Source organism: Esox lucius, chromosome 19, assembly GCF_011004845.1.
Source record: "Esox lucius isolate fEsoLuc1 chromosome 19, fEsoLuc1.pri, whole genome shotgun sequence".
NCBI lineage: Eukaryota > Metazoa > Chordata > Actinopteri > Esociformes > Esocidae > Esox > Esox lucius.
In genome coordinates, this window is record NC_047587.1 from 33169830 (window position 1) to 33189791 (window position 19962).

General features: G+C 42.6%; 1 protein-coding gene across 10 annotated transcripts in view; it reads right to left on the minus strand.

The window, feature by feature from the left end:
- The window catches only part of cadps2 (Ca++-dependent secretion activator 2), a 203319-nt gene that overhangs the window by 147684 nt on the left and 35673 nt on the right, over positions 1 to 19962 (minus strand). For all 10 annotated transcript variants that reach the window (XM_029115027.2, XM_029115026.2, XM_029115022.2 and 7 more), the window contains exon 2: positions 398 to 511. In XM_029115027.2, coding sequence (XP_028970860.1) covers positions 398 to 511 — 114 coding nt within the window. The remainder of the gene's footprint in view (positions 1 to 397; positions 512 to 19962) is intronic.

The following is a 19962-nucleotide window of genomic DNA, read 5'->3' on the forward strand; positions in this document are numbered from 1 at the left end:
GCAGGTGTGGAACAGCCGTGGATCGAGAAATGTTTCCTCTAAGCACCTCCCTTGGGAAATTAGCAATCCCTAGCCAATAACCACGGTTCAGCTCAAATGGGCCCAGCTTACCACGAGGAGTCACTAGAGGGTGATGTGACAACCAGTGGTCCAACCAGGGCAATGTTGGGCCATACCTGTGCCCAGCCTATGCTGCGATCCACCATTCTATGGGCCCACTGCAACTGCATGGTTTTTCATCAGTGGCTAACCAGCAGATTATGCATCCATGTTTGCAATACTGAGGTGAAATGTAAACTAGCTAGACTGTGGACCTGCAAGACTTGAGTGTTGAAACCAATTCTTATCTTTACACTGAATGTGTTCAGGGCTGAGAAATGGGTAGGTGAGCTCTTGCCTCATAGTAGCTGCGCACGGCGTTACAGAAGGCCTCATCCGCCACGATGTGTGTATCCCCGTTCAAGAAGGCCTGGAAACGCTCTTTCACAGTCAGCAGCTGTGGCTTATTCAGCTGAAAGAGAGACAGAGAGACAGAGAGAGAGAGAACAAATGTTATAAATTGACATAAGATGTCATTCCTGGATCTGGTAAGACTCTTAAATCAGCCTAATAGTAGAGACATTAACAGAGCCAAAAAGTAGTCACAGTAATCATAGAGAAAAATAGATTGAACATACAGTTAGGTCCGGAAATATTTGGACAGACAGTTTAGAATTCTGTCTCTGTGCACCACCACAATGGATTTGAAATGAAACAGAGATGCAATAGAAGTGTAGACTTTCAGTATAAAATTCAAGTGGTTGAACCAAAATATTCTATGAAATGTTAAGGAATTGCAACCATTTTCATACACAGTCCCCTTATTTCAGGGGCTCAAATGTAATTGGACAAATGAACACAATCACAACATTTTTTTTTAAACTTCTGTCTGGAACCTATGGACATGACCAAACACTGGGTTTCCTCCTTTGTGATGCCTTGCCAGGCATTTACTGAAGCTGTCTGTAGTAAGTAGTTTGTTCGTGGGTCTTTCTGCCTTATGTCTTGTCTTCAGCAAGTGAAATGCATGCTCGATCGGGTTAAGATCAGTTGATTAACTTGGCCTGTATCACTTGCATTGAGAGCTCCTATTACCGCATGGTGTGGTTTCACAGCAACAGCTTCCAAATGCGAATCTCACACTCGGAATCAACCCCAGACCTTTAACCTGCTTAATTGGTGAAGACATAAAGGAATAGCCCACACCTGTCCATGAAAAATTGTCCAATTACTTTTGTTCCCTTGAAAAAGAGGGGGCTACATTATAAAGAGCTGTTATTCCTAAACCCTTCCTCCAATTTAGATGTTAATACCCTCAGATTAAAGCTTAGAGACTGCACTTTAAGTACATATTCATTATAACTGTAATTGAAAATATCCTGCCAAAATAACAAAACTTGTGTCAGTGTCCAATTATTTCCAGACCTGTATTTAATCATCTTTATTTTCTCAACCTTAGTATGGGAGGTCTTTTATGTTGAATTCCGTTTTGGTCACTGTAGAGACAAGGATTGCTTGACAACCAGTTGAAGGAATCAGTATTGAATTCCTCATTGGCAAACTAAGGTGCTAGCCCTGAAACCTTTCCGGTTTGATTCCTGGGCTAGAAAAATGGCACTGATCTGGGAACTGAAGAGCTGCTAGGCCCTCATCCTCAAAGCTATGGTTGACCATAACCCTGCAATAAGTTTTCCATCCAGATGTGCTAGCTTACCAGATCGTGTATAGTGTGATTGAAGATGGAATTTAGTTTTTTTCCCACTAAATATTTTCTAATGTCAAAGTGGAAGAAAGACTACATAAAAAATGTCACTCCTATACTTGGATTAAATAACTATAATGGCAGACAGAACTATGGTTCAATTTAATGTTCTATTTAATCATTATCAAGTTGAAAATTATAAATCTTTTGGTCTCCAAAACTGTTCGAAATCGGAAATGTTTCCTACTGAAAAAAAATAAACAAAATAAAAAAAAGGTTTAAATTATTGGAACCCAAAACCTAATATTTCTCGAAAATCCTTTGATAAAAATCACTTTAAAAGTTAAACATTCCTCTAACCATTAATCAACCGTCCTGCACTCCTCTAACAACAACTTGGCCCACTCTTCAACTGCGAACTGCGACAGTTTTGCAATATTTGCGGGGTCTTGGCATTAAGATCTGACTCATTGCTAGCATAAATTCTTTGGGACTAAGATCTTGACTCATTACTGTTTGGTGTGTGTTTTGGGTTGTTGATTCTCAGTTACTGGACAATAAATTGAATATTGCCCACCAAAACACCTTGATAATCAGCCGAATTCCTGAAGTGCACCAGTTCCAAAGGAAGTAAAGCAACCCCACAGCATTACAGAACCACCCAAAACATTTGACTGTAGGTCGGGTGTTATTTTCTTTAATGCTCCATTTGGTTGTCAGTAAATATGCAGCAAAGCAACTTTGACAAATGGCAATTTTGTTTCATAGGTCCAGAGAACATATTCCCAGATGCAGGCTTGTTCAGCCCAATTAACCTTTGCAAAAATTATTTCTTGTGTTTCTGTTTCAGCAGTGGGGTCTTTCAAGGCTTCCTTCCATTTAACCCTTGTTGGATAAGTGTGTTGCAGATGGTGTGTGCTCTTAATTGCTGTCTCAACCGGTTGAACCTAATATCAATTACATTTGTGGTTGAGTGTCATCTTGGGGCCATTTCCTGAGCTGTTGTCTAGAGTTCCATGGGCTGCAAACTTCCTTCATAGTACTGCAAACTGTGCTAACAAGAATTCCAAGGTGGAAATGACAACGTTTGAGTACTACTTTGTTTTTGACACTCTCAGGCAGTTGGGCTTTCACCCTCTTGACAGCGGTACACGGAGCAGAAAGTTATTTCACTTTCTGAAAGCCTGTGCAGTGTCAAGTTATACCCTGCAGTCACCTGGAATTCACATCCATTGAGCTAAATCAGTGATTCCCTACCTTTTTTGGTTACTGTACCTCTATCTGCATTTTGCCCTGTACTGAGTAGTGAGTAAGCCTATGGTCTCAGGAGTCTTCTCATGAGTACCCCATATAGGCTAAGTATTCCCAGGGGTTTTAGGACCCTTGGTTGGGAACCACTAAGCCAGGTAACCCAGAATTATTTATTAAGAATCCTACTAAAATGTACCAACATTTTACATCATGTTTTGTTGTTGTTGTTTGGTGTCAAGTATACTTTTGCAGGAATTCATTCTACTGTACAGTCATGTGACAAATTACACCCCCTGGAATAGGGTGTCATTTTTGTGTAGATATGTAGACATATAGATATAATTTTCATTTTAATACTACTGACTGATAAAAGGTAATTTAAGAAATTGTACTAAAAGATAACTTTACAATCATGTATTGATAAAAAAATTGCAATAGAAAATCAGAAGTATTACATACACTACAACTATAGCTTCAATGGCTGGTGTTTCTTCTAAAGGTCCATAATAGCATATTTTAATCTTTGCATTTTAAGACCAAACCAGACCAAGTTTCCAATCTTTATGTAAAGCAAAAAAAATAAAAAAATTATTACCCTCTAGCCATTTTATGTGATTGTAAAGGTAGGAATGTACAAACTTTTTCCACATAATGAAATAGCAGTTGTTAATTTTAATTGCACAAATGGTATTAAAGTTTGGTTGTTTTGTGTGACTTGAAATGGGTTATGTTAATCAAAGTGTTTTGAACTCTCATATGCGCCGACCAACGGGACCTCCGGCCGCAATCGGCAGTGGCACAACCAGGGTTCGAACCTGTGGCCATAGTGACACAGCGTAGACCACTGCACCACTCGGGAGGCCTTGGTGTTTTTCTTTTGTTTCTTTTCACCAACAGTTGCAAGATGGATGGCAGTGACTGGATTGGCACCATCACTTGGCATCACAGGCTATAAGGAAGCCCATGATCAACATTTGATCCAGCAAGCCAACTGCATTACCATCCTCTGTCATCCATTGCCTCAAAACATCTGGCACCAGCATGAGAAGAAACAATCAAATCAAAAAAACATTAAAATTCAAGGACCATGAGAAGATGGTGCCCTTCTTTGTGGCTCTTTTGTCCTTTGGTTTATACGTTCTACAATGTGTAACCCAAATACGCTTGGTAGGCCAGGGTGAACTGTGTAGACAAGTCCTACTATGTTTATTTGTATATTTGTTAGAAATGTTTTTGTAACTACCACAGTGGAAACAGGTTTAACTTATTTTTTGTTATTCTGAATTTTTTCAATTGCATTCTGGTTATAATGTGTTTTCAAACAAATCTAAAATAGATCTACACAAATACAACATGGCAGAAGAAATCATAGCTAACATAGAACCTCCGAAACAGGTTGGCAATTCTTTAAAAAGCAACATTAGCCATATCATGCCTTTCTTTTTTTTTTAAGATTCTCTATATGATCACACCGGCGTCCCAAGGCAACTCCTTTTTGTTAACATGTTAAGTTTTCATAAGCAAGAAAAACCCCACAGGCTTTTTCTCTCTCCATCTCTGCAAATGCATATGAATGAGGGCAGAGGCAGTTGGTATTTGGAGAACGAACATTTCCTTTTCCAACTGTCAGTAGCACTTTAAGCTACAAAAACAAATCAAATTCATACTGTTGTTTCTCCTGACACAATGTGGACAGCAACTTATCTCCTGCCTCCAGCCACAGCATGGGGAGCGTTGTTCCAAAATGTATTTTCCGCAACTTAAACAACTTGTGCATTTAGCCTTTCAACTGTGTGGCTAATAGCGTCCTGAGGGAATGTCAATGTACTGGTGGTCATTGTTATTCCTCATGTTGAAAACTGTTTAGTCCTAGTCTCATCTCCTCATTTTCAATAGGAAAGTTTAGACAAAAGGTTGCTCAGTTTATACGATAACACTATAATAAAAAGAGAAACATTGTGAGCAAGGAGCCTGTGATAGCCTATTTCATTTAGGGATGGTAATGTGAAGCAATCAAGACAATTGTTATCTACACAGCCTCATACCTCTTTATAGTGTGTGTTTTTGTGTTTGGTGTATGTGTTTATATATGAGCGTGAGAGCGAGAAAGGAAGGGGGAGTGAAAGAAAGGGAATAGTGTGAATTTGGGTTAGAAAAACACTTCCCGAGACAAGTTGGAAGCACTGCAACTTGAGGTTTAACAAGGGGTGACAAAACCCTGAAGCAAGGTGCGCTAATATTGTCCTTAGTTGTACCTCTATACCAAACTGCCTTTCTTTATTGGGAAGTAATGGATCGGATGTCGCAGGTACATCAAATCGAGATAGCATTCTAAACCCAAAGGACGGATCCAGTTCCCTAGACCAAGGCTCAGAGAGGGGTACCGGCATAAATTTAGCTAAACTCGGCAGGGAGCTTTCATCACAGGCATCAATTGTCTTTTGATGCCAGACCTCGATTGCAGTGTGGGACATAGTGGTACCCACAATGCATCACCTTTCAAAAGTCCTTAACTGGGAAGAGTTACATGAAAAAGGTGAAGGCAATAATACAAGAAGAATGTTCCGGTTATAAAAGCTCAAAGCAAGGCTTTACAGTAACTCAACTAAACATTAACATTATACACAGGTAGTAGAAAATACACTGATCCAGATTGTATAACTACAGACAGTGGTTCTATGAAGGTGATTCAATGCAAGGGTGCGAGAGTACAGAGGGGCATACAGTGCTGTGGTATTCATCTCAACTGAAGCTGAGAGCGTGTGTAGAATGCAGAGTGGTGGTGCTGAGGTGTGTGTGTGTGTGTGGGGGGGGGGGGGGGGGTACACTGAGGTGTGACTACCGTGTGTGTGTGTGTGTCCCCTCTCCCCTCAGAAGCTCCACAGGTCATTCAGAAAAATGTAAACTTATTTGGCAACCAGCATGCCCTCAGTACAGCCAGGTGTGTGTGTGGTCGGGTGTGTTTGGGCGTGTGTGAAGTCACGAGTCAGTGCAATGCCTAGTGGTCCTTTCCCTTGCCATGTTGTATGCCTGTCTGTGAGCCTGTCTGTGAGCCATATTTCAACAGATAACCTTTCCTCAAGTCACTGTGGTGTATGAATTCATTCACTCATAGCAGAAATTCCCATCACCAACACATAGTTCTGGCTGCCTCTCTCAAAACAACATTTAGCCATTGAACACCATGGCTAGTATTATGGGTTTTATGCCTATTTCCCTAAATGGCATGCCGTAGGCTGTTGTGTGATGTTGTCTACTGCTCCATTCCAGAGCCGTTAGAAAAGGCAATGAAGCACTCATTCGTGACATCATCAGAGGCTGCCACAAGCAGTCTCCACTGCCAAGGAGATTCTGTGCTAGTGTAGGAGAATCAGTGCCATCTCTTTCATCTCTCCATTTCACAGGCAGTTGCAAATGTCAGAGTACAAACCTATGCAGTACAGTACACAGACCTTTCCAGGGGAATGTCCTGAAACTGAAAAAAAGTGGGCAAAGTAGTCGGCTACGATGCATGCAAAAATATGTATAAACTTTTTTCTTTTTTATCAATCTGGTGTTCTCACCTTTTCAAACCCTCTCACCATCCCTGGCACTCCTATCCCCCACCAACCCCTACACCCCTGCTCTCACGCCATTTAGGGCCTTGAAGAATCAGTTAAAGTTTACTTAGCCTAATCCAGGTGTATTAGTTCTGGCTCTTTTCTATGGTCATAATATTAAAAGCACATCAACGTACCACTTAAAAGATTCCCACCACACAAACGTAGAAATAGAATGAAAAGGTTCATAGGGAAAGATAGGATTTAAAATGGAGTACTTCACAAATAGTCGGTTATTTTCACCCTACTTGCGCTCATTGAGTCTGCCTCTTCCCAATTATTTCTCTTGTTTATTTTTGCCTTGTCTTATTGTCTTGCTGGTCTAAAAAAAATTGGGATAATATTTTAGAGACAAATTCAAATATAGGCATCACTTTGAAGTGATGGAGAAATACACAGGCTGATATGGCCCGGAAAAATCAAGCTGTTGTCTGTATTTCTCCTCAAGGTAAGCTCTTCATAAACAGCAAGCTCGGTAATTAGTATTAGTAGCATGCTACTTATATCACTCAGGCACCACACTATCCTGGGAAAAGTCTACAAAAAGCATTTGCTCACACAATTATAGTTTCCATGGGAATTCCAAAGCACATTTTGCATAAGGTCAGCAGAGGAACACAGGAAGCTTGGTCTGTCTTGCAACACAATCTTAGACATGTTGCTATACAAAAAGAAATTGTTCACCCTGTTATCTTTATACCATAAACAGAATAGGCCATAAGAACAGTAATTCCCACCTTAAATAGAAGCTAAAAATACTTGATCATAGTAATTGTTATATTCCAAATACAAACATATTTGCGTAAACATTTTATCTATAGTATCGCAGTTAGGGACTCAAATACAATACTAATAATAAGAGACATTTACACAAGATGACAAAAAACCTTTCCTAAACACTCTTTTATGAACACTTCATCTAAACCGCATTTCATCAAGTTCCAACTCAAATTATTAACATTGTTGAATTCCATTTTAAATCACTGGTTTTCTATCCCTTTCATAACCACACAAACTCTCTCTACTCAACATTATCCATTCAGCAGCCCCATATTCCCTACAGGCCCTCATTATTAGCCAGTCAGCCCCTGGGGGTGATTGGATAGGGTATTAAATAAGTTTTTGTAAAACACAAAAAAACAAAAACATCATCATCATGTAGAAGAGAAACTGTTCCAGTGAAAAAAACACATTGTGTCATACAAGGAAGACACAAAGGCCAGGAAAAGACACCCGCCCAAGTTAAACATAACCTCTGCTCTGCTCTACCAACACACAGACGCACATTACATACGGGAAGGAGTACAATGTGTTGAGTGTTTGCCAGATGTCAATGTGCCCTCCCTCCTCCTGGTCCTTTGTTCCACATCCTCTTCATTAGTCTCCCGGAGCACAGCAGGCCATGGTGGGTGGACCGGCTCTGCTTCACTATGGACTTTTAATTGAGTAATTCTGTGTTTACTGCTCTGCATCTGTCTAAGAGCTTTTTAAATCATGTGAGAGGAGCAAGGGTGACTGTGCTTGACTGTGATCTAAAAGACACACACATGGGCAGTTACGCACCCACATGCACGCGCACGCATGCAAACACACAAATGCTGGGTTTGGGGCAAAAGCAGCCACGTAAGAATGTAAGCACGCCCACTAAGCTATTTACAGAAATAAGGACCAGAGGGGACAGTTTCCCTCTACCCTAACGGAAGGCGGTGACACACACACACATCTCCCTTCTTCCTCAACTCTCTGTTGGCATCAGTGTGTTGACTGCGCCCCAGTCTGAGCATGACATCTCCCCGCATCGTCATGGCAACATCAGTTCCATCGCATGGCACGTGTCAGCATCTCTCAACCGGGGCTTTAACCGCTGCATATGCAGAGTGATGGATTGAGCTCAGTATGGGAGCCACCGCTGACAGGTGTGAGATTAAACAGTCTGAACACAAGGTCCAACTGAAATACGACTGATTTTTGACCTGACTGGCTATGGAACCTTCGTTCCCTGCTAGGCTGGGAAGCAACAGTAGCTGTTCTTCCTCCTAGACACGGAGACCCATACTCCTAACACAACACTGGTACAGATTAGAGGTACAATCACACACTTTGATAAACACAGTAATCACACCAGCCAATCGGTTTTAAAACAGTCTTGTGTCGGAAACACTCAAGCCAGACATCAGTGAATCCCCACCATGGCCTTCCAGTGGCACGATAAAGCTCACAGTGTAGTTTTCTGACATAATGTCTGGGGCAGACAGACACCTGTGGCCTCAGGAAGAAATGCCCAGTAGGTAAAAACACCACCCAGCTGCTCCGCAAACAAGCTAATTGGACTGACAACCAGTCTGCCTTTGAAAGTGTTCAGAAGGACCTCTTACACCCAATACTGTACACCTCAAAGAATTTCTGAACCCATTCACAGTAGGGAAAGTATTAACATTCACACTGTTCGGTATCAATTCAATACTGATTGTAATTCACTGGTTTGGTATTTATGCTATAAAGGACAGTGGATTTCAATGACAACACCATATACTGGAAATATTTCTGATCTAGAGACTAAAATGGGCCTACAAACATGATTAGAGTGATTGTTGCATGGTGTGAAAGAGTGACGCGTTTGTTGTGTGCTGTGAAAGCCTCTTGTAAACCATGTATTCAACCCTGCCTTTCTGATTGATGAAAGTCTGAAGGGCACTGCAATTCACAAACAAGTGCCTGAACCTGGCAGATTCATGGCTTTGTTAAGCACCTTCCTCTCCTCCAGCAGCATTATGGCAGGGAAGAAGTGCCATGTTGCCAGCCCCATTATGTTCAATGTATGGTTTTGTATTGAAAATACAACTGTATAGGCCTACAGCTTTGTCCTGTCTCGTTAAGCATCGCTGTCATCGTCAGCATTGTCTCTGGTTAATCATGTGGCAATTCCCTTTTTCACTGTATGGTTATTGTCACCTTTATGGAGGACCAAAAGAGTCTAAATGAGATGAATAGATCAATTATTAAAGAAATTATTATAAAAGGCTCATTATTGTGAAATATATGGAGGACCTTTATGGAAGACCATCTGAAAGAGTCTGCATCTTTCGCTCCTGCTTGCATGAGCAGTGAAGTTGGCATTGCCAACAATATTCAGGCAACTAAAGCACTACTGGCTGCAGCAGCTACACTTGCCTCATCACCAGTGATGCAATTCTGAAAGTGTTTTTATTTTATTTGAATCCTCTGCTAAACGCAAGACCTATTTGTTTCCGTCGAGAGCCATACTGCCAAAACAAGTGCTCTGCATTGTTGAAACAGGCGAGATATACTTTTAGTTTAGCAAGATACAAAGGCTGTAATTCAGACCCGGCGCCACAAGGGGGATTAGCCACCTCTATTTTATGCCCCCTCAGTCACTTTGTCCTGGTGCCGGGCCTGTCGTAATTACAATATGTACTGGAGGGACACATGGTGACATGGTGAGTGAGAAAGGAGCAAATATTGATGACCAATCTGATGTTGCCAAGCTGGTGTTGTTCCGACGACACTATAATTAATGTTGGCACAACTGAGGTTAAGTTTAGGCACAGGTGTCCCTGAGATTAGGGTTAGGTCAAAGGGTGGGGGGAATATTCTTTCTTTGGACTGGGGTAACCAACTAACTACAGGTCAGTTGCAATGATGGTCCTGGAGCAACATTTAATATGATGTTGTAGGAACAACAACAGGCGATATCAGATTTAACCATAAATATGTATGGTTAAGAGTTATAAATATTTTACACGTTTTTGAATGTTATTCTGGGGAAGACCCCCGGCTGATTTGGTCCCCCCCAATGCAAGATACAACCGTGCACAACTGAAACAAATCGCACACTATTAAATGCCTGCTCTCTGTTTCTTAACACCATTCCAGCTGAGTTAGTGTCAGCTCGGAAAACAAGCAGACATCTTTTTTGTGATATGTACCAAAAGACTCTGGGCTATTCAGATAACCCGATTTAAAGCCCCAAAAGCTCAGGCCCATGGGTGTCATTATGCCTGGGCATCCAGGGCTATAGCCCCAGATCTCAAAAATTCTATATAGAGTATCTCACAAAAGTGAGTACACCCCTCGCAAATATTTGATTACATCTTGTGACAACACTGAAAAAAAGGACACTTTGCTACAATGTAAAATAGTGAGTGTACAGCTTGTATAACAGTGTAAATTTGCTGTCCCCTCAAAATAACTCAACACACAGCCATTAATGTCTAAACCGCTGGCAACAAAAGGGAGTACACCCTTAAGTGAAAATTTCTAAATTTGGCCCAATTAGCCATTTTCCCTCCCCGGTGTCATGTGACTCGTTGGTGTTAGAAGGTCTCAGGTGTGAATGGGGAGCAGGTGTGTTAAATTTGGTGTCATCGCCCTCACACTCCCTCAAACTGGTGACTGGAAGTTCAACATGGCACCTCATAGCAAATAACTCTCTGAGGATCTGAAAAAAATTATTGTTGCTCTACATAAAGAAGGCCTATGCTATAAGATGATTGCCAAGACCCTGAAACTGAACTGCAGCCCGGTGGCCAAGACCATACTGCGGTTTAACATGATAGGTTCCACTCAGAACAGGCCTCGCCATGGTCGACCAAAGAAGTTGAGTGCACCTGCTCAGTGTCATATCCAGAGGTTGTCTTTGGGAAATAGGCTGCAGAGGTTGAAGGGGTGGTGGGTCAGCCTGTCAGTGCTCAGACCATATGCCGCACACTGCATCAAGTTGGTCTGCATGGCTGTCGTCCCAGAAGGAAGCCTTTTCTAAAGATGATGCACAAGAAAGCACACAAACAGTTTGCTGAAGACAAGCAGACTAAGGACATGGATTACTGGAACCATGTCCTGTGGTCTGATGAGACCAAGATAAACTTATTTGGTTCAGATGGTGTCAAGTGTGTGTGGCGGCAACCAGGCGAGGAGTACAAAGACAAGTGTGTCTTGCATACAGTCAAGCATGGTGGTGGGAGTGTCATGGTCTGGGGCTGCATGAGTGCTGCTGGCAATGAGGAGCTACAGCTAATTGAGGGAACCATGAATGCCACCATGTACTGTGACATACTGAAGCAGAGCATGATACCCTGCCTTCAGAGACTGGGACGTAGGGCAGTATTCCAACATGAAAACACACCTCAAAGATGACCACTGCCTTGTTAAAGAAGCTGAGGGTAAAGGTGATGGACTGGCCAAGCATGTCTCCAGACCTAAACCCCATTGAGCATCTGTGGGGCATCTGCAAATGGAAGGTGGAGGAGCGCATGGTCTCTAACATCCACCAGCTCCGTGATGTTGTCATGGAGGAGTGGAAGAGGACTGCAATGGCAACATGTGAAGCTCTAGTGAACTCCATGCTCAAGAGGGTTAAGGCAGTGCTGGAAAATAATGGTGGCCACACAAAATATTGACACTTTGGGCATTTTCACTTAGGGGTGTACTCACTTTTGTCATTGACATTAATGGCTGTATTTTGAGGGGACAGCAAATTTACACTGTTATACACGCTGTACACTCACTACTTTACATTGTAGCAAAGTACAAAGTACAAAGTTCATTTCCTCAGTGTTTCCTCTGATATAATCAAATATTAATATTTGGAGACTATAAAGCCATGTTTGGATCCAGACACAAATGCCCTAACCACTACACCATTGGGAGGTGGGTGGTGGTGGTGGTAGTAGTAAAGTGGGGGTTCTAATATATAAGCAGGGAAAGGTTTTTCTGTTGTCAAATATAGTTAACAGTAAATGAACATCTACATACATGTTCTCTTCCTAAACACAATTTCTCTGAATCTGGAGCAGGATTTGAATAAAGCCAATGTAATATGACTATAGTATGAAACGGTCTGACAGTTCTTTGGAAAGAGCCACCTGTGCCACTATTGTTGTTCCGGTACTGCCCAGACTTGGGCCAAGCATTTTTTCCTTTGTTTCCTTTGCATTGTTTCCTTTATCATCATTATTTAGATTATTTCCACGCTCTGAGCTTAGAGATTACTAGAGGCATGGGACAATGGACATTGAGTGCAAAGGTGATTTCTGACAATTTCTGACATCTGAACTTGGCTCACAAACTCTGCGTGACCAATTTGTTACCTCCCACAAATAATCAATATTTCACTGTTTGCCTGGTTTAAGAGACAAATCCTCTATTGCCATGATCAATAGTGTTTGTGTAACGACATACAAATTACCTGAGATGAGAAGATCTGTTAAATTGTCAGTCTTCCGAAGCACAGCGAACAGGACATACGTGCCATTCATGGCCTTTACTAAAAATAGTAATGTGCCATAGTGAAAATGGCTAGGCAGTGGGCAGACAGACTTCCTTTAAACCAACCAAGTGCAGGTCCATGACCCTCACTAGGATTAGGATTTAATTAAAGCTAGATCTGAAAACATCATCTACAAGCACATGTCCGCAGCTTCATAGACGATAATTCACTGAGTCGCATGAGTGCCCCTACATACTCACCTCAGCCTGCTTATCTACACCCAGAAAAGGCCCTGAAAATAATCTGAGCGAAACAGGACAATGCCTGCACACAACTCATCATCCTCAACCTTCACCAGATGACAGGCTGCTTCCAATAGAGCCATGTACAAAACACCCACCCACCACCACTTGACAGAGTTCCAGGACTTGCTCCCTCCAAAATATAACGGATGCAGCACCACCCACCTAGGAAAAGCCAACTAAGACCACGCTTTCACCCTCTCCGTCCCCCAAACACACTGCCTGGACAGATAATGCCAACACATTGCTGTTTGTATGACACTGCCTCCCAGGGCACATCATTGGTGAAACAACACACACACACACACACACTCTCCACGGAGCTGTAATAGACCATCAGACTGGCCTAGTAGAAGATTTGTTAGTTCATATCTGATTTTGTAATTGTTCACTCTTGCAACCAAAAATGTTTTCATGGATGTATTACAAAATTCTAATAGCATTAGATAGTTCACACTCTCAAACTGAGTCTGCTGGAGTCGTTGGCTGGCTCCGACTATGAGGTCAATGGGCTCCTGTCAATCTTCTCCCAAGTCCCAGGTCGTTTACAGACCAGTGCACTATGTGCCCGGGTACTCCGTTTTTAAAGATGGCTTGTTCTTTGCAGATTCAAAGTGTTGCCATGTTCTCTCCATTTCTAAATTACGGACTCTGCTCTGAGGATATTCAATATTCTTATATCCCACCCCTCAATGGTGCATTTGAGGAACCTTCTGAATTCTCTTTGGAAATCACTGCATGGGCTCAGGAACACTTCCGAAAACCACTGCCTGTAAACACAGTACATTGCTGCTTCCACAAATGCAAGTTAAAACTCTACCATGCAAAGAAAGAAAACATACAAAAACAACATCCAGAAATGCCAGCGCCTTCTGGGCCCAAGACCACCACCACCAGCCTGCACAGTGGTAACAAGGCATGATGGATCCATGTTCTCATTCTGTTTACGCCAAATTCTGACTCTACCATCTGAATGTCTCAACAGAAATCGAGACTCAGAGCAGGCAACATTCTTCCAGTCTTCAACTGTCCAATTTTGATGAGCTCATGCAAATTGTAGCCTCTTTTTCCTATTTGTAGTGGAGATGAGTGGTACCCGGTGGGGTCTTCTGCTGTTGTAGCCCATCCGCCTCAAGGTTGTGCGTGTTGTGGCTTCACAAATGCTTTGCTGCATACCTCGGATGTAACGAGTGGTTATTTGAGTCAAAGTTGCTCTTCTATCAGCTTGAATCAGTCGGCCCATTCTCCTCTGACCTCTAGCATCAAGGCATTTTTGTCCACAGGATTGCCGCATACTGGATGTTTTTCCCCTTTTCAAACCATTCTTTGTAAACCCTAGAAATGGTTGTGCGTGAAAATCCCAGTAACTAAGCAGATTGTGAAATACTCAGACCAGCCTGTCTGGCACCAACAACCATGCCACGCTCAAAATTGCTTAAATCACCTTTCTTTCCCATTCTGACATTCAGTTTGGAGTTCAGAAGATTGTCTTGACCAGGACCACACCCCTAAATGCATTGAAGCAACTGTCATGTGATTGGTTGATTAGATAATTGCATTAATGAGAAATTGAACAGGTGTTCCTAATAATCCTTTAGGTGAGTGTATTTCAACAGCATGGCTCCGTAGTAAAACTGGCGTGCCTGCAGTCCAGACCTGTCACCCATTGAAAACATTTGTCACATTATGAAATGAAAAACACGGCAAGAGACCACGAACTGTTGAGCAGCTGAAATCCTATATCAAGCAAGAATGGGAATACATTTCACTTTCAAAACTAACATTATTGCAGTCAGATTTTATTTGCAGTTTACGCAGCATCCCATCATGAAACACTTTTAGTTTCCGGGTAAAAGTGCTTTTGTTTCCATTTTGAGTCCTCTGCTAAAAAATGTGGAGCAACTTCGAGTACTCTTATAATCGTGCACATCCAGAAGAGTTCTGGCCACCACCTAGAGCTTTTTCTAGAGATGGTGCTTCAAATCTTATGGCTGTGTTTTTACAAACTATATATTATTATGAGAATTCCTCATGAATTACAACTGATAAACCATAGTTGCAGTAAAATACATAGTTTCTGAAAACACTGCCATTCAAAATGGTCAACGTTTACATTACATTTTAAGTCATGAATGCAGTATTGTTTTCTGTTGCAGACTACAGAGCTAAGACACTGGAGGAACACAAGGCATTCTCTTGATGAATAACCAATAGGCAAAAGTTTATAAAGCAGCAGATCAGTGTACACAGTTCGAAAGCTGTGGACATCACAGACCTCCATCCAGGACCGGCACTATGGAAAGCTGAAAGCCCTGATACAAAGATCATGGCAGGGAGAAGGCAGTCATCACTCACTATCAACTCCAAGCGCAATGAGGTCTGCAGAGAAGATGACAGTGATTGTTCTTGCTGAATAATCTGCCTGACCTAACCTGTACACCCTAAAGGTGTATGTCACCATAACTCCCCCGAAGCAACGAAGAAACGTGTACGTTTTAGAACTCACAGTGATCAACGGAGATATGCTACAATGCAACCAAAGGCGAAGCTCACTGAAAGAAGCTCAACCTTGTGCTTCCAGTCTATTTCTCCTGTTAGCACAAGAGTTTCTGAGACGAGACAAAGGCCCCAAATAAAATGTGTAATCCATTATAAATTCAAAAACATTCTCAATAATCATACAATTATATAAACACCTGCGATGAAGATAATTCAATAGGGACCACTTCCAAAGAACATCAGTTTGACTGGCTTTACTGAATCTGCCCCCCTACTCACATGCCGGGTTCACTGAAACATCTGGAGGAAGAGCTATTGACATTTAGATGAAAGTTGTAGTGTGCTTCTGCCCACACTTGCGCAACCACATACCAAAAACAGGTCCGATAGATTAGATTTAACTTTATTGTCATTGAACAGTACAACAAAGTATTAAGTATATGTATTTGTAAGTGGAATGTATGGATGTGCAATTCATGCATTTAGGCAATTCTAAATGGGCAGTGGAAAATGCACAGATTTACAGGAAATGTACAAGTATAATATATGTACAAGTGGGATAAATAGTTGGGCAAATCTAAATGTCATTCTGAATTTGCAATCGAGACAAACTGAAGGAGTAGGGTAGCATGTGCAACTGAAATGCAGGGATAGCAGCAATGAGGTTCCCGAGGTAGATGTGTACGTAACAGTAGAAAATGCAAGTGTGGTGGCAGTTCTAAATGTGCAATGAGGGCAAGTTTAAGGCGCAAGTCAGCAAGTGCAAATGAGATACAAGAATAGCAGCAATGACACGTAACTGTAAAAAACTGCAAACTATCAGACTGGTAAGGCAGTGACAGAGTCAAGTGGTACAAATGGTGGCTATAGTTAGTGATGGTAAGTCACAGAGTTCAGCAGGGTTACAGAAGATGGAAAGAAATCTGAGCCTGCTGGTCCAAGAATAGAGAGATGTGTACCGTATGCCTGATGGGAGGAGGGCAAACAGTTGGTGGCATGGATGTGAAGGGTCCCTGGTGATGCCGCATGCCCTGCACAGACACCGCTTGCACTGGAAGTCTGCAATGGCTGGGCCCTGGGTACCAGAGATGTGCTGGGCGGTTTTCACCACCCATTGCAGGGCCTCCGTAGTCGGAGGTGCAGTTAAAGTGCTCTCGGTTGTGCAGTGGTAAAAGTTCACAAGTATTTCGGTAGACAGACAAGCCTTCTTCAGCCTCCTCAAGAAGGGAGTTCACCTTTAATGGCTGGATCTTTGTTGTCCCTGTCAAAGTAAGCATAGAACCTGTTTAATTCGGTGATACAGACGTCGCTGGCTGTGGGGGTGGGGTTCTTTGGCCGGTAGTCAGTGATGGCTTGGATGCCCTGCCACGTGTCAGAGGTCAGAGTTGAAGTGCTCCTCAATCCTCGGTTTGTGGTCATTCATAGCCATCTTGATGCCTCTTTTCAGGTTGGCCCTGGATGAGCTGTAGGTCTGCACATAACCGGATCTGAATGCAGCATCACATGCCTTCAGCAGTTGTCAGACCTCACTGTTCATCCAGGTGCAGACAATCCAGACAACTGTTCACTGTTTGTTGTCAAGGGTGGCTTGAGTGGGCAATCTCCAGTCTGTTTGTTGAAACTTGAGTAGTAGTAGCGAGTCTGCTCCCTCTGGCCACACTGACAGACCTCATTGATGGTTTCACCTGTTTAATGAGGGGTAAATACTTGGGAAGTAGGAACAATTAGAGGTGGTCAGACTGACCCAGGTGAGGGAGGGCAATGGGTTTGTAGGCCTCTGGAATGTTTGTGTACGCCTGGTCCAGTGTATCGTCTCCTCGGGTGGGGTAGGAGACATTTTGATGGAATTTGGGAAAACGGTTTTCAGATATCAGTGATTGAAATCGCCTGCTACAATAAAAACACCATCTGGCTGGGCAGTTTGCTGCTTGCTAATAGCTTGCAGCTCTTCCATTGCTAGTTTATCATTAGCATCCGGTGATATGTAGGATGCAGTAACAACAATAGATGTAAACTCCAGAGGCAAGTAAAAGGGCCTGCACTTAATTATCAGTTACACCAGATTGGTTGAGCAGTGACCCCCGGTAATGTTAGTGTTTGTACAACATGCTTTGTTTAAATAAAGGCACAGGCAACCTCCTCTGGTTTTACTGGAATCCTCCCCTATTTGGTCAGATCTGAAGACAGCGCATCCATCCAGCTCGATTATGTTGTCCAGTATGTTGTTCTAGTGTAGCCACGTTTCTGAGTAGAATCATGGCACTGCAATCCATATTCCTTTTATGTAAGGTGATTCTTACTTGTATTTTGTCAATTTTGTTCACCAGTGACCGTATGTTAGCGAGGTAAAGGCTAGGTAGCGAAGGCTGATGTGGGGCTAGCATTAGCCTAGCCCGGAGGGCACCTCGCTTCCAGGATGTTGGAGCGTCTCTATGGGAATTTGTGCCCAATGAAACCAACACACCATTTGTTAGTTCAGGCAATGATAGACAAGAAGCCCTGGCTCGCAATCGCCAATATATTTCATCCTAGAGGTGTTCAATGTGGTTGAGGCTACGGCTCGGTGCAGGCTACTTCACACCAACCTCGTCTAAACATGATTTTATGGACCCCGCATTGTGCACAGTGCCAAAGTCATGTTGGAACAGGAAAGGGCCTTCCTTCCAACTGCTGCCACAGAGTTGGAAGCACCCAATTGTCTAAAATGTCTTTGTATCCTGAACCATTAAGATTATCCTTCACTGGAACTATGGGGCCTAGCCAAATCCTGAAACACAGCCCCAGATCATTATCCCTCCCCCACCAAACTTTACAGTATGCATTCCAGCGTGTAACGTTCTCCAGGCATCCGCCAGGATTCATCATTCCAGAGAACATGCTTCCACTGCTCCAGTGGCGGCATGCTTTACACAACTCCAGGCGACACTTGACATTGTACATGTTGATGTGAGGCTTGCATACAGCTGCTCAGCCATGGAAGCCCATTTTGTAAAGATCCTGATGCATAGTTCTTGTGCTGATGTTGCTTCCAGAAGAAGTTTGGGATTCTGTAGTGAGAGATGCAACAAATGGCTACACGCTTCAGCACTTGGTGGACCCGCTCAGTCAGTTTGCATGGTCTACCACTTTGTGGCTAGGCTGTTGTTGCTCCAACTCCACTTCACAATTGTAGCACTTCCAGGCAGATCCAGTAGGGCAGAGATATCACAAACTGACTTGTGGCAAAGGTGGCCTCCTATGACTGACATCAGTATGACCCACAGTACTGCCAATGTTCATCTGGAGATTTCATGGCTATGTGCTGGATTGTCTGCACCTGTGAGCAATGGGTTTGAACTCAATTAGTAGGGGTGTCCACTAGGAATTAAATGGTTACCGGTTTCAAGATAAACCACGGTAAAATTCCTGATGGTAAGTATTACCGTTTCAAATTTAAACTATCATTAAAATAAAATTGTTACGGTGGTTAGAAAATGTCATGGTAAATACTTCCCATCATCAACCAAAGTTAGCAACTGTCTGACGCAGCCGCAGCATTCCACGCGGGTTTTGTTTTGTGTGAAAACATCGCAGAAGGCAGTGACCGCGCTCGAGACATTTTTAAGCCTTCTAAGCCGACCCAATAGTAAAGGTGATCATATTTGGGTTTTACTAGAGTGCTGAGAGAAAATCAATCAGGGTTACGGTCTACAGAACATGCAAAAAAGAAAACACTTAAAAAAACACAACATCTCTTGAGTCGTGACCACCGCCCACTACTTTATAGCAAATGCAATGTAAGTTAAACTGAACCAAGTAAATACATTGACATTTTTACATTTTAATCTCAAGTGAACAAATAAGCATAGTATTGTAATACCCCTGGCCGGGGTGCTGAATCAGGAGAGGGAGTCAGAGGTAGAGAGTACTGGGTTGAATTTATTAACCTAATACAGACAGCTATTGGCTACTGTCCACACTCAATCCTATTGGCAAACACACAACCCCTAACCCTATGTATAGGAACTTAGCTACTCTCTCTCTAAGAACTGAAGCTAGCTAGCCAGGTATCTCACAGGTGAACAGTTCTCTCACATACAGGAGTGGAGCCAAGAAAAGAGACCCATGTCCGCCAAAACCCCTTCTTATATTAGCTAAGGCCCGGGGACCCTAGACAAACCCCAGCTGTCCCATCAAGCCCTTCCCAGAGCTGCCACCTCATCGCGGGACATCCCACCAATATACACAGCTCCACACAACTGTGAGACCCAGCCCTCTTAATGAGAAATGCAAGAACATGAACACACGAAAGAGCACTTAAAGAAATGTGCTTTACAGGAATACAGGCTCGCCACAGTATACTTA